Raw genomic sequence first — 14,843 nt, forward strand, 5'->3', positions numbered from 1 at the left:
TAGATTGAAAGTTATGTTAAAGATCTCTTTATCTTTTAAATTTATTATTTAAGATGTCTTTTATCTAACTCAAATATGTCCACATTTTTAGTTCCGGGGCATCTGTTTTCATTATTATTTTTAAATTATTCATCAGCAAATTACTTTCGCCCTCGGGATAACTGTCACATTTTAATTTTCTGTCAAATGAATTATTAGCTAATTGGAACTTTTCTGATCGTTTGAGCTCATCGTTAAATGTTTGTGAGAAGTTCGTTTCATTCTTGTAATTTTGCCTTGATTCTGTTTTCTGATCTGCCTATAAAACAAACTTTGCTGAATGTCCGGCGAGTTCAGCAGCCTACATCCATTTTCTGAAACCTGTTTTATTGATTGAATAGGTGATGAAGGACATATTAATCTCAAAAGAAAGTGACGAAGACAGCTACTAGTAGCCGACGACAATGGACGCCTTTTAAACACGTCACGATCAATAGGGCACGTAGAGCGCGTGAGATTTTCCCTATTTTTAATTTTAGAATAACAGGAGAGAACAAGCAAAGAAAAAGGTGAGATAGATACGGGAAATGAGTAGATGTCTGTGTTCAAGTTGGCAGGATAGAAAAGCCAGCGAAAGGCACGTACCAAGTAGCAGTATAAGTATTGTACTGTATCCTGGGTGGACCATGGAGACACTGTGCTGCAGGAAAATGTCCTGTATGGATAAAATCACTTAAACGAAAGATTTCCGCGAATTGTTGTTGAGAGATAGCAAATTATGTCAAATTCAAGAACTCCATGTTTTGTTTTAAATTCTTCTCTATGAGGAAGAATGAAAACGAGAAAAAAAAAAGATAAGCAAGAGTGAACTGGTACGTTTCACTTTATGCATAACAAACAAAGAATTGGTTTCTTTCACTGATGCTGGTGCGTCTTATCAAATTCACTTTATGCTCTTCCTAGCGGGATTTTACTTTCGTTCAGGACACTTCTTTTTTGAAAAACAAAATTTTACGTTCCTTCATTAAAACTCTCTACTTCAACGGAAATTCTGCTGGATCGCATATCTGTCAGAACTGAAATGTGCAAACGGAGTGGATGGAGAAACTTTAGTTGACAAGTTTGTTTCTGTATACCTTAATGAAACAAATTATTTATTAGAAGAAACTTTAGGCGTCTCTTTCCATTCATTGCCGATTAACAATAAACTGATTAGGTTGAATAAAAAAAATAAAAAAAAAATAACCTAAAGTAAACTACCTAAACCAGACCTAAACTATTTAGTGGTTTATAAAATGCGGACAGCTGTTCGGATTCAATTGCCATAGGTTGAAATCAATACGTTTTCAGTAATCAAACTTTGGGGTAAGAATTTGTACCGGATTCTGTTCATAATGACATTTCTTACAAGCGAGACTTACTTTTAATAAGCGGTCGTGCTCATTAATAAATTGCGGTCTTCCGGCAATGAAACCAAATTTGAAGATATTAATTAAGACATTGTCAATATTCAATGTGCCATATTTTTATTGATAGCAGTTAAATTGGAAAAGGTGTCGATATTGAGCGGGAGGACAGCCGAATTGCCGTGCGACATTACACCGCCAACTCTCGACTCCCTTTACCTCGTCCTGTGGTACAAAAACAACTCAGACTTTCCTATTTACAAGTAAGTCGAAATTCTATCGCATAAATGAATTATTCTACTTTTTTAAGAATATGGCCAAAAATGAAATTAAAGTTTTAATATTAAATGTGGTACGCAAAAATTAATGTATAGGCCTATCTTATTGTGCGTATAGTTGACCATGTAATTGAGGTAATAAAACATTGATGCATATAGGTACGACGCTCGGCGTTCGCGAGAGAGCTACCGGCAGCAAGAAATTCAACGCGACAACCAGATGTTTTTGTTGCAGCAACAACAACAACAGCACGGCCAAGAATCATCGGCCGGCCGAATTCATTTCCAATTCGACAGTCATCCCGCTCTTTTATTATTGAGCAATGTGGGCGATCCTGACGAGGGCGACTATCGATGCAGAGTTGACTTTGGTCGCTCACCAACGCGCAACGTTCTCGTTCAGCTCACAGTTGTCGGTAAGTAGCACATATTGCTCCATTCTTTATTGATTTCTTATTCCTGAATTTTTCGTTCTCTGTCTGCGATCACGTTTGGGTTCAACGAACCCTCCCATCAGAATCTCCATTATGCATAAACAAGCCAAAACACGGGGGGAAATAATATTTACTGACAAAAAAAGAAATCGATGGAATTCCATCGGAGCTGACAAGAGTAGAAAATTTCACATTTGAATGTCTTTCCGTCTCTTGACGACCCAATTGTGTATAATGAAAAACAATCAATGTCAACTTGATTGTTTCCTTTTGTTTCGTTATGTTTCAGTGCCTCCGCAAAAAATCCGCATCATCGAAGACAACCGACAAGTCTCGTCGGTCATTGGTCCTTACGACGAAGGAGACCAACTCTCGCTCAACTGCATCGTGACTGGAGGTAATCCAGTTGGCTCCCTAATTGGATGTTTTCGGTAATTGGCGACCTCTTATTGCTGAACTTGTGATTGTTTCGTTGAAAACAGGTCGACCACGTCCAGAGGTGAGCTGGTGGCTGAACGACAAATTAGTGGACCACACTTACATGGCCACGTCGGAGAATGTCGTCCAGAATATCCTAGTGATCCCGCAACTGGAACGACATCATCTGCACGCCATTCTACGATGCAAGGCGTCCAACTATTTCGGTGTCCACAATAATACGCCGCCCTTTGCCGTTCAATCTTACGGGTACAAAAAGCCAAAGCCGAAACAACAACAGCATTCTCCATCGTCACATCATTCCAGACATCCACAGCACACGATTGTGTCCAGCGTTCAACTCGATCTCAACCGTAAGTGAAAACAGATCATTTTCTTTTTTAATTGTAGGACTAGATAAGCAATGAAAAATTGACTACGACGGTCTGTGTGATGCAACAGCGTGAAACCTAAAATGCTTTGCACAAAGTATCGACTTCCGCAGTGTTAAATCGGTCGTAAAATAACCCATCATGTATTATTCGTTAAAAGTCAGGCCTTCAATAATCTTTAAATCTTTACGAGCTGATCGCCTTTTAGGCTGAAATTGCCCATTTTGATATTTCATTGGTATAAGACTTAAAGGGAATCGGCCGTGTGCCAGCGTTCGCGATTTGACTGTATGGGCGCTTTAGGTGTTTATGGGGGTTCAAAGTCAAATGCGCCTGCTGCCGATGGGCAATGGAGAAACCAAAAGGATGTGAGGGTTTCCTCTTGTTATGGCTTCTTTATTCTGGGATTCAAGTTCAAGACACCATCAAGACATCAATACGGTGAACACGAGTGGAAGGAAAATGAGGGGCCCCGCGGGACTGCATGATATGGCTTTACGCCTCATCACTATTGCACGTAGATCGACGTTTCATATTCAAATACGAGAAAAAAACATATTATAGCAGTTGCTTCAATGCGTTTCAACAGAGAAGAGAATTTCTAAATGCTTAACCTTAATATGTGTAGTGTATTGGAATAAATACGCCAAAATATTTGGCACGGGGTATTTTTCTCTTTCGGGGTGATTTTCGCTGCATTGTTGCGCCAATACTTGAAAGCTGTTCACTGCGCGTACGTACAAAAGACAAAAACCTAAACAACATCCGCACATGACATCTAATTTCGTCCATATTTCCTATTATTTAAGATGGAAAAAAATTCACCTTAAAGAGACAAAAAAATAATGGAGGTGAACAATTACGTTCGAACTATAAAAATGGAAAACGACATTATAGTGAAGACGTTGAAAGCAACGAGAAAGATCAATAGAGAGAGCGATGGGTTAAGAGTCTGATAGCTTTACGTCTTTCATTTTTTGACAGATCCAAAAAGTGCAAATCCATCTCTCGCTGAAAGTGAAATCAGATTGGCCGCGATTAAAGAAAGAGTGCTGCTGTATTGTTCAAAGCTTTCAGCCAGAATCTAGTCTGCTGCGCGCAGCCATGTTATCTTTATTCTTTTAACAGGCAAACTTTCGTCTCAGCAGATTAGAACTAGAAGCCGAGAGTGGAGAGAAAGAGCAGCTGGAGATTGGAGTGTCCATTTGGGGGTCTTTGATATCATCAAACAAACTCGGATGTATAGACAATATGACTCCCGTAAAGGGCAACGAGAAAGAGAGTAGGAGATAAGTCATATTGACTCCGATAGAATCAGTGCGTTGGTCTAACCACCCTTGATGTTATTTCTGTGCCGTTGCCATCCGCAATTCGCAATTGTTAATTCTTGTTGGGGCCGCTGCACACTCGAAGCGTAAAGGCTCAAGAGCTACAAAATGTGAAGAGAATCGAGGAAATTTTAAGATTTTGGGTCGATTTAGAAAAAGTCACTAGCTGCTGCTGCTGACCATAAAATGATAAGAGAGAAACGCAGTCGAAAGTTGAACATGAACGAAACGAGGATGGTCATTGGAGCCAGTCGCATAAACGCGGGAGTAAAAATCTGGAATGCTAAAGCTAAAAATGGTGGAAGAAGTGGTCAAACTTGAGCAAATTATATGGGGAGTCGTTCCGTTGCCGGCAGAAATCCTTCATGTCCCCTTACTATCCCAAGACGGACCACAAAGGAGTATAGTGTAGACTTCGTTTGCTTTCATCTCAGGCCGAGAATAGACTGTTGACTTTTGGGTTGGGTTTATAGCTGCGATCGGTCGGACGTCAAAAGGACCAGAAACCCTCAAGTTTCGTCTTTGGCGGACTTTTTTCTAGGATGTTTTGACTTTGATGATTCGAGACACAGCAGCAAACGCGGACAGAAAGAAAATAGGGCCGTTATGTCGACTGCGATTCAGCATCATGCAGTACTATTTGAAGAATAATACTAACGTCTTTCAAAATCTCTGCGGAATTCACTTTTATTTCCTCCCCATCCCAGCGAATTAGGCAAATGTGAGAGTCTAGCGTTACACAACTTTTAGTTTTGTTTCGTAAGGCTTAGTTTCCAGAATTTTACCTTGAAGAAGTTCCTATTTTATCAAGTTTCTATCCGTTAATATTTCTGAATTTCAACGAATTTAATAACAAAGGAAGATTCCCCCCACATTATCCAGGTCCAGACTCCAGATTGTATGAAATTTATTTCTATGTAGATACTGTATAGGTATTAAAAATATTCCAGAAAATCGCTGACAAAGACATTGAATTATAGAACTAGGAAGAGGAAGCCCATAACTCATAGCTTCGGATCCTTTGTTTTAGTTCCACCTTATTCCTACCTACCTAAGATTTTTACTGTGGCGAACGGTGCCGTCCGGTTTCATTAATTGATTCGTTGGTAGATAACTGATAATCAGGAAATTTTTATTTGCCATTAAATAATTCAGCTTCGAAATTTCGAATGCTGTTAAGAATGCAACGAGGAGGTGCTATTGCGGTGGCAGGTCTCTCTTAGTAAAAAAATTGTCTTGTTGCACTTTGATTAAAGTGTTTCAAGTTGAAAAATTTTCAAATGTGATGGTTTACCCACAGAAAAAGTTGTGAGGTTCAAAACAAAACAAGCCTGATCTGCAGTCGTTCGACATTCGACAAATGAGATTTTTAGTGAATCCGTACTGAGAAAAAACAAAACGGAGAGAGAAAACAGTTGCAGTCAACTGCCTAGCTCAGGAATAAACGTACTCCGTGACTACGTAACGATTTATAATCAACGCCTCCAAAAACTGTCAACAAGGAAGAATATAGATCGATTTTGTCCTACCTTTGTGCCTGGGAAATACAGCCAGGTATCTAAAGTTGCTCCATCCATCCGCTGAAGAGCTTTAAGCTGGTGCTTAAATGGCACCAGACGGGATAGGGTAAAAAGGGTGTCCCTCGTGAATATACCCACATTCACATGGGCATACACGAGTACATTTAAAGAAAGGGGAAACAGAGAGATCCATAACTCGATTGCCAATCCATTTTATGGGGGGATGCTTTTTATCTAAATAGTAATAGAAAATTGGTTACGAAAAAATATTGGCAGCAGAAACAGCAAGTCAGGAAAAGTTGAAATGAGTTGGGTAAACCCTAATTGTTAATAAATGGGAGAATGTCAGGTTTACATGTCATATACTGCATTGATGCAAGTCATGCATCGTTTAAATATCTGGTAACAGGTCAATTAAAGTAAAGGAAATCATTACCCCACAATCGATGATCCTGGGATTGTTGCTGGTAACACCTGCACAACACAAAATTGCATATTGTGTGGTTATGATGGCTGGCTCTGGGCTCAAATCTGCAAAAAAAAAGAGAAAGATTACATAGTACAACAAACTGCCATGCATCGACAGGACAATCACATGATAAATGCTAGCAGTCTGGAATTAACATTACACAAATTTGGAACAGTTTTAACTCTTATATTCTATAGCTCCCATAATAATTCTAGTTGTATTCTTAGTTTTAATTACCCGATAAACAGCATGGAGTATGATGGTTATAAAAAACAAATAAATCTATAACAATCGTGAATTTTGTCTCTGGCTTTCTGACGAGAGCACAGAGCAGACGACACTTGTCCAATTTTCTACGTCCAATTTTCTTCTAATCAGCATGCTTACGATAATACGATATCGATAGAAATTATAAATGATTAAAATCAAACTCTCCTTTAAAATTCGAATCGAGCCGTCTTTGAAAAAAATAAAAGATAATTTTATTTGATAATTTTTCTTTTATTGTATTTTTATAATAAAGACAATATTGTGGTAGAGTTAATGACTACAAATTTAATGTTTCACACTTCCAGTTCGGCCGTTATGGGTGTTAATCAACGGCGCGGAAAAGCCACTGTCGGTCGGCAAATCCTACACGTTCGAATGCATCACTGGCGGATCTCGTCCCTCCGTCAACGTTCGCTGGTATCTTCACTCCATCCAGCAGCCATCCAAGGAGCGGGTAATTTACAGACATTTCCCCAGACATCCCCAATAAATAAGACTTGTCTCATCCATACGCAACAATGCACAACTGTATTATGGACAAAAACACGAAATGCTCCCTGATTATAGAGTTATCCGAGCGGCCTTTCAGATAACTCTACTCGACGAAAGCATTTTCCTTCAAAATCAATTAAATGAAAGAAATCGCATTTCTTTAATTCGCGTATCTTTTTTTTTGCGGACATCTAATTGACACGAAGGTAACGATGGACGGAAGCAACACGACAAGCATCTTGAATCTGATGCCTACGGCCAAGGACCATGATGCTGAACTGATCTGCTTGGCCGTCAATCCAGTTTTGCCCGTCGGAAACGCCAGCATCGGCAATAATGGGACCATTTCGTCCGTCGAGACCAGACGAAGGCTCATCGTACACTGTAAGACAATTATTTCATTTCACTTTAGCCTCACGCAATCCATTTTAAACTCAACTTGACGCTGGCAGCCTGGCTATATATCAACCGTAATCGAATTGCCAATTTAGGAGATCGACATTGATTTTAATGTTGCTTCGTCGAAACGCCCCTGAGTTTTAACTGCATCACCGTTAGCAGCAATCTCCTTAGATGAGAAAACTTTAGATTTCAAGATGATTAGGTAATATAGCGAACAACCCACTCTGCCATGTCCTTGAAAAATCGATAGATAAAAAGCTTTTGCTTTTGTTGCCTCCTTTCCTTTGTGTTCTTGCCAAACTTGCTAATTCTGCAGTTTGCAGCGCTAGTTCACAATCTACTTCGTCAACTGTTGTGTAACAACAAATAACAGAAAATGGCAAGACTGAGAAAACACAGCATAAATAGAAAAATGGGGCCTTTATACAGTTCCGACTGTTTTTCATGAATTCAATTAAGATGTCGCCGTCGTGAACTGGATAGGAAAAATGAATGTGCTGTTCGTCGTCTATTATCAGAAAGATAAATTCTGCAATTGATGCGTTTAGCTTTAAAAAAAAACAATGAAATTTTCTTTTTCCTTTTCACTAGATAATTTCTTCTTTCACGTCCCACTTTCATTTCTCACCTGCTGAGTGCATGGAGCGTTCGCTAGCACTGGCACGTACTAATGGGCAATGTGCATGTATGTTAGTTCAATGTGGCAAGGAAAAAAAAATCTCCTTTTTGTTCCGCTTCATCTTTTGCCGATATTTGGAAATTAAATAACTGGTTCACATGTTATACATGAGTGTGGAAAAAGCACCAGTCGCGATCACAATATGAAATGTTATTAAGTTCGCTGATTTTAAATTCGCCTAAGAAAGTCTGCGTGAGAACGTTACATGGAGGTTCAATTACTACTCGTCTGATAGTCTCCTGCTGATATCTGCGATCTTTCTTTCCCCTTCAATGACATTTGTAATAAAGGCGACAAAGGACGACATTCTCGCAAGATCCATTCCCTGATGTAGGTGGTGATGTTGTTGCTACATTATCCCTCTCAGCCTTTACGTGGGTAATGCGCGTGTGATTGGCTCTCCAGCCACGCGCTCCAGCACGGCTCTCTTCAAGTATTCCATGCATATACATGATATTACGTCTTTACGGCCGACGTCTTTTGCCGCCGACGCCTTGTCTTGCACACACATCGCACTTTAATTGGATAAATTGATCTCAAAATTTTGTCAGCGAGCTTTTTTTTTTAATATAGAAAGCCGTAACACGCACTATCCCGAATATTTCATTACCTACTCTCTCCCTACTTGCTGAATAGGGAATTCAATTAATCTTATATTTTAAAACTTAAAATGTTCAGGTGGAACTTTTAGCCGAATATACTTTTTTCGTGTAATACAGTTGCTCCGACAGCAGAATTGGAACTGGGTCGCAATCTGAAACCGGACTTGATTGTTGAAGGCAATGACGTCTACTTTGAATGCCGCGTCAACTCCAATCCACTAGTTCAACGTTTTGTATGGACTCATGAGGTTGAATTGGCTATTATAATCACATAGAATTTTAATCCGTATATAAACTACTTAAAACTATTTTACCCTACACTAAGAGGACTTCAAACGTAGACTAACTTTTTAATCTTAACATTCTTTCATCAGGGACAGACCATACGGGAAAACGCAGCTGCTGGGGTTATCATTGTGGAACAAAGTTTGGTTATCCGGCGAGTCTCTCGCTCTCATTCCGGTCGCTATTCCTGCACAGCGGTCAACACCGAAGGCAGTGGAGTCAGCAACACCGTCCAACTTCGCGTCATGTGTAAGTGGCAAATTGAAAATTGCTTTTTTTTAATTATTTTATTTTATTTTTTTAAAATCATGGAACATGACGATGTGTCCTTGTCCATTTATCTTTGTGCATGTCCAGTCCAGCCGGTCTGTCGTCCAGGTCAGAAAATCTTGTACGGAGTGGCCAAACATGAAACGGTCGTCGTCCAGTGCCAAACAGACGCCATTCCACCGGTATAATATGAAAGCTCCTTGTATCAATATGCATCTGCATTAAAATGATGAAAGTAAATGAAAATTAATTAAAATGGACAGGCCCATTCGCATCGGTGGGCGTTTAATACCTCCTTGTCAGACGTCGTCGAGTTACAGGACAATCAAATGTTTCAAACGACCAGCCCTATTGAAGTAAGTAAAACTGGACAAGTAATGAATTCTCGCTCATGACTTGCTATGTGTTTTCGAGATATTCTCGTGTCATTTGCTCTGCATCAATAGATCAGAATAATAAGACGTGAAAACACCAAATATTAAACGAATTTCACGAACGACAGGAAGGCGCAGCAGAGGCGGACGGGACGAGCGTCATTTCCTACTCGCCGCAATCGGATCGTGATTACGGCAGCCTCATCTGCTGGGCGCGCAACGTGATCGGCGAGCAACGGGAGCCTTGCGTCTATCGCATTTTCCTCGGAGGTGCAGCCCAAATAATTCCAGCCTGAAATAATATCAAGATAGGGAAATACATTACGTTATGTTGTGTTGCAGTGCGTCCGGATCCACCGAGCAATTGTTCGGTGTTGAATCAAACGGCTGAGGCGGTGGAAGTCTGGTGCCGTCCGGGATTCGATGGTGGTCACCCGCAACTGTTTCAATTCGAAATCTTCGATACGCAGTCGGCCGTTCTCCTTTACAACAAATCAGGACGGTATCCGCATTTGCGCGTCGGCAACCTCGAATCCGGAATCAAGCTCTTCATTCAAGTTTCGGCATTCAATCAACGGGGTAGGTCGCCACTTGTCCCTTTGGAGGCATACACCATCAAAATCGCTGACAAACAAACAGGTAAGAAGCCAAAAAGAAGGACATAGTAGCATGCAACCTTTGCAATTCGTATAGCATTTAAACAATCTCACAAACGATGTAATAAGGTAACGAAGTTAAGTTTGTCTCTTATTCGTTTACGGTTCGTAATGTATTCAAGTAGTTAAACTGCTGAAACACACACAACAAAAAAGTAACTTGACAGTTCACTCTGTGTACCGCAGTTCACAAATTCTTATTATCGACAAAGTCAGATTTGAAGAGTCTCAAATTGAGTTCGCCAACTTGTCTGTTGGGCTGTGTTATATCACAAGTTTAAACGCAGTATTGCATAATTTTTGGTCGATTGTGGTACCCAAGTGCCTTATAAAAACATGAGTTTCGGAGACCATCAACAGAGAACGAAATCCACTTTGATGGCTCTTTCTGTATAAAAGTTCCGAGACCCTATAGATCTCAGCGTCGTCTCGAATAGTGCAGAAGCTTTTTCTTAGATTTCCCATGTGGCGATCAATGTTTGCTCATTAAATGGTCTGTTTCATCCCCTCAAGCTTAATGTCTTCTCTTCAGTTCATCGCTAGTTCATTAATCATCTCTCATTCTTCTGTTGATTTTTAGTCATAATGGAGACGACAGATTGGGCTTCTATTTTGGGTATCACTGGTGGCATCTCCGCTGCGATCCTCATTGTGTACTTTGCCATTGCTGTAACGTACAGGTCCCACCGTCAAAGTCTAGTTGGCCATCATCCAAATAAAACCGACAACAGGTTATCTAATCTGAAAATAACAACGAATCCTGTCGATCAGCACAACAACGACGATCCCGATATCATCATTAATAGTAATTCTGGTAAGTCAGGCTGTTATATAATAAGGAATAAGATAAGAAACTACTGATGTATTGCCATATATTTCGATTTCGTCAATTAGTGCAGGAACAGCGGAGTCGCATCTCAACGACTCCGATCGAACAGGTAAATTGCAGAATTTAGTGTTTCTTTCATAAGTCGAAATGGGGCTACATTTTTAATTGCACATCTTATAGAAAACTGAAGAAACTGATAGGAACCCATATGAATATGATTCCATAACTACACGAAATTATCGCAGCCATTACGATGTTGAGAAACCTTTCGACTCGGATTGCGATTCGCCAAGTGAATCGATAGCAATATGCCAGTCTCGGTTGGCCGTCGGTAGCATCAATGGCCAACATTATCATCCGAGTGAGTGTAGTACATTGGAGAAGATCTCCATTCAAGCACCTCACCGACAGAAATTCAACCGTCGTTTCACAATTGTGGATGGCGGACACATTTTTTCTCGGTAAAATTCTAAATCCCAACTCCATTAAGAAGCGCAAATAATTCATTCGAAATTTATACCCCAATAGCCAAACTCAAATCAGCGAGCTGTAGCGATGGGTCGGCGCCAAGTGAGGAGCATCACATGCGCACTACCTCAACCACGGGCGATATTTGAATAAACACCTTTACGGATGTTATCAATATTCCAAATCTGGCAAATCATTTAGTTGGGTCGGTTTTCGTATTGGACGCGGAATGGACTACGTGACGTACGTGACGCTCCATCTCATCCGATACGCAGAAATAATTCGCTCGTCGGTTGACACTGTATATTTCCTGTATCTCATTCGGTCACGAAAAGGTTTGATTCACTTTCACAATAATGAAAAACTTTTGTGTTTTAACAATTAAGTATTTTGGATGTCTATTTTTTTAAGATGTCGCTTAATTCTAGCATCAGTCATTGCCAGATCGGGAGAAGATACTGTTGTCGACGACGTGTGCCGGCCCCGAAATTGTGCCTTTTTGAAACAATTCCAAGTGATACAATTTAAAGATGAATCAAGGGTTCCCAACTTATTGCTCCTTCTTTAAATGAGCTTGAATGTCTGCGTCAATTCAACACTTTGCTTTCAATGTTCAATGTCCATACACAAACTGAAACTATTGCGGCGAATGCTCAATACGAATCAGTAATTCGCGCGTGATTCATTTGAAAAATGCTTTGAATTCTAATTAATTTTATGAGTGATGAAGCTGAATGGAGAATGGAAACTATGCACACCGGAAAAGAAGTCTGAGGCAATTCGAGTCCTATAGGGAAACATTATATTTAAAAGCTAGACAGCAGCGCGGAGGCAATGATTTTCGCATCCAGCTGAAACCCTATCCACTTGAATAATGAATATGCTGCTGCGCTATATGGGATTGTTTTCATCTAGTTATCTGACAGGAGGTACATGTTTTGTGACTATACCGGAGCTCACCTAATCTCCAACCTTCCCTACACGACGCCGAGCATGCATATAGTCCCGACCATAAATAGCCGCGTAATGCAACTCAGTCGGCAGCGTGATGTGCGCTGTGTAGGCTATTAAAATATGGACACGCATCAAATTCCACAATGTGCCATAGGTTATCTACGGTACGTTTAGTGTCCATAATACGCTGTAGGCCATATATAAGCTATACACTCTGGTGCCCATATCTTCTATCATCTAGCACGACACACTACCGGAGTTCAGCGCGCAGCAGCTACTCTATAGTAGACTATGCCATATAATCCAGTCATTTTCCATTTCTTTTTCTCTCCGCATTTCCCGTATGTGCTGCCCTGCGCTTTATTATGGCTTCGCGTATAAAAAGAATGGGCACGGCGCCATGATATATACTGATTCCTCTATATTATATGATGGTCGCTGATGGCCAATAATGGCTTATCAAAAGCGATTTAACGGACCTATTACATACAACTTGTACGGCGGACAATGATGGCCTGCTGCGTCGACGTTGATGAAACACAACAATCTAAGGAAGGGGTCAGATCCCGATCGCCAGCAGTGCGTACATATTATATAGGCTCTTTTGTTATGTTGTTGTAGTTATGATGCAGCCAACGTTTTTTTATTTTTTAGGTCGAACAGTCGACGCTGTCGTACATTGTCGTCTCTTTTGCCATTCACTTTGTGTATACTATATATGGCACACAGCAGCTGTTTGCCAACTGGTTCGAAAAGGGCAAAATCGTGGCGTCGTCAACTGAGTCGCGTGATTTTTCTTTCGACGTCCGGGTCACCGACATATAAAGGCCTATTCTACAAACCTATCGATGTCGAAAAAAGGACATTGTGTCTCAACTCTAAACGGGACATAACAAAAGGATCACAAGGCATTCTCCTCTATCGGATTGGTTAAAAAATATAAAATAGGGAAACCCGTACCAAACACAAAACAAAACACGGAAGACGACAAAGTTTAAAAAGAAGCGGGAAAAAGAAATAACTCAAAAGGGGAAAGGAAAATTCGGAAGAATGAAAGGAAACGCCTCTTTTTTTTTGCTACGATCCTGCTGTCTGCTCTCGAACGGTCGTAACACGAACGAAAGAAACAATAACAAAAGTCGCGAGTAATAAAAAGCTATATACGATAGCAGCAGCAGCAGCAGGATAGCCCATATAATACGCTTGGTGGACGCGTATATAAATAGCTTCCATGTCACCCCATAAGCAGAAAAGTCTCTTATTTTCCCGTTATTTCGGCCAGACTTATTTTATTTTTATTTTATTTTGTTTTACTCTCTTTCGGAAAATAAGCTGATAGAACTTACATAATGGCGTGCGGGGGGAAGCATCAAGCATCAAAGGATGCCCGGTATAAATAAGACGAGGCCATAAACTTTTGGACTTTTGGACGACCCGTGCGGGTATAAGCAATAAGCGTATAATAAATATCACTAAATTACGTTAATAGATGGGCCCAATTCAAATCATAGGGAGAGCAGAGCGGGACTATAATACTTTTCTTGTTGGATCGGGATGGATCGGGATCCATTTTCTATGCGCGTGCCGCCGTTATTGGTCTCGTTGAAGGTCAGAGACCCTCCCTCCGGCTGCACTGTGTTATTGACGAAATAATCAACCGACAATACACGGACGACAACAAAAACACAAGGGCATTAGCAGTTGTAATGCCAGCTATTTCCGCCCGTCATTAAAACCTGAAAATCCCACGGTGTAGATTTATTCCGGATTCCAGCGAGAATAGCGAGCAAGTGCTGATTCTTGGGCGATGAATTTTAACTTGAAGTGGTCCCAAAACGGATACCGGTGTCGGGTACAGTCTAGTAGTAGTAGTAGTAGTAGTATCTACAGCAGTAGGCCTATAGTAAGTGTGTACGTGACTCGTAGCACCTCAAACTGAATCGTGAAGTTCATCGAATTCCGATATAGACGATGGCGAAACTGCACAACACAGCCCGCCTTTCTCATTTTCAAATAATCCATCGTTCCTTACATACTCAGGACTATGTGTACGTCTATGCCACTCACAGTATCACCCAACTATACCTGCTTCTATATTTCTCCGCTCATCTGGGCTCTCTCATTGTCGGTTGTGGCCATTGTTTTCGGGAGAGAGACGAAGAACAACCTATATGTCATCAAAGCCCCAGCAAACGTGCATGTAAAACGAAGCACTATTATGTCGACGCATATGCACATCATGCCTGGCGACCTATGTAATTTAAAACATTGAAAGCAGATTGCCAACCATTTCAATTCACGCACTAAAAGACGGACCCCTCATTTTCGTTTCTTCGTGA

At 40.6% G+C, this 14,843-nt stretch overlaps 1 protein-coding gene and 1 long non-coding RNA gene across 3 annotated transcripts in view; one reads left to right on the plus strand and one right to left on the minus strand.

Moving 5' to 3' along the window:
• The window catches only part of LOC124194567 (hemicentin-1-like), a 36,918-nt gene that overhangs the window by 4,278 nt on the left and 17,797 nt on the right, over positions 1 to 14,843 (plus strand). Inside the window, exons 3-16 of one of the 2 annotated variants that reach the window (XM_046588827.1) lie at positions 1,516 to 1,648; positions 1,823 to 2,079; positions 2,387 to 2,494; positions 2,580 to 2,888; positions 6,799 to 6,947; positions 7,192 to 7,369; positions 8,786 to 8,916; positions 9,043 to 9,202; positions 9,311 to 9,405; positions 9,487 to 9,579; positions 9,726 to 9,867; positions 9,940 to 10,236; positions 10,834 to 11,067; positions 11,148 to 11,224. The exons of the other annotated variant lie outside the window; for it this stretch is intronic. Of the exons in view, the coding sequence (XP_046444783.1) occupies positions 1,516 to 1,648; positions 1,823 to 2,079; positions 2,387 to 2,494; positions 2,580 to 2,888; positions 6,799 to 6,947; positions 7,192 to 7,369; positions 8,786 to 8,916; positions 9,043 to 9,202; positions 9,311 to 9,405; positions 9,487 to 9,579; positions 9,726 to 9,867; positions 9,940 to 10,236; positions 10,834 to 11,067; positions 11,148 to 11,209 (2,348 nt within the window). The 3' untranslated portion in view covers positions 11,210 to 11,224. Of the gene's footprint in view, positions 1 to 1,515; positions 1,649 to 1,822; positions 2,080 to 2,386; positions 2,495 to 2,579; positions 2,889 to 6,798; positions 6,948 to 7,191; positions 7,370 to 8,785; positions 8,917 to 9,042; positions 9,203 to 9,310; positions 9,406 to 9,486; positions 9,580 to 9,725; positions 9,868 to 9,939; positions 10,237 to 10,833; positions 11,068 to 11,147; positions 11,225 to 14,843 lie in introns of those variants that run through there. 2 annotated transcript variants of the gene reach the window in all.
• On the minus strand, positions 5,777 to 6,585 carry LOC124194570. The gene is made up of 3 exons (XR_006874941.1): positions 6,461 to 6,585; positions 6,191 to 6,285; positions 5,777 to 5,988 (listed from the first exon to the last, which is right to left on the minus strand). It is a non-coding gene; the product is annotated as an uncharacterized LOC124194570 (long non-coding RNA).

Source organism: Daphnia pulex, chromosome 5, assembly GCF_021134715.1.
Source record: "Daphnia pulex isolate KAP4 chromosome 5, ASM2113471v1".
Lineage (NCBI taxonomy): Eukaryota > Metazoa > Arthropoda > Branchiopoda > Diplostraca > Daphniidae > Daphnia > Daphnia pulex.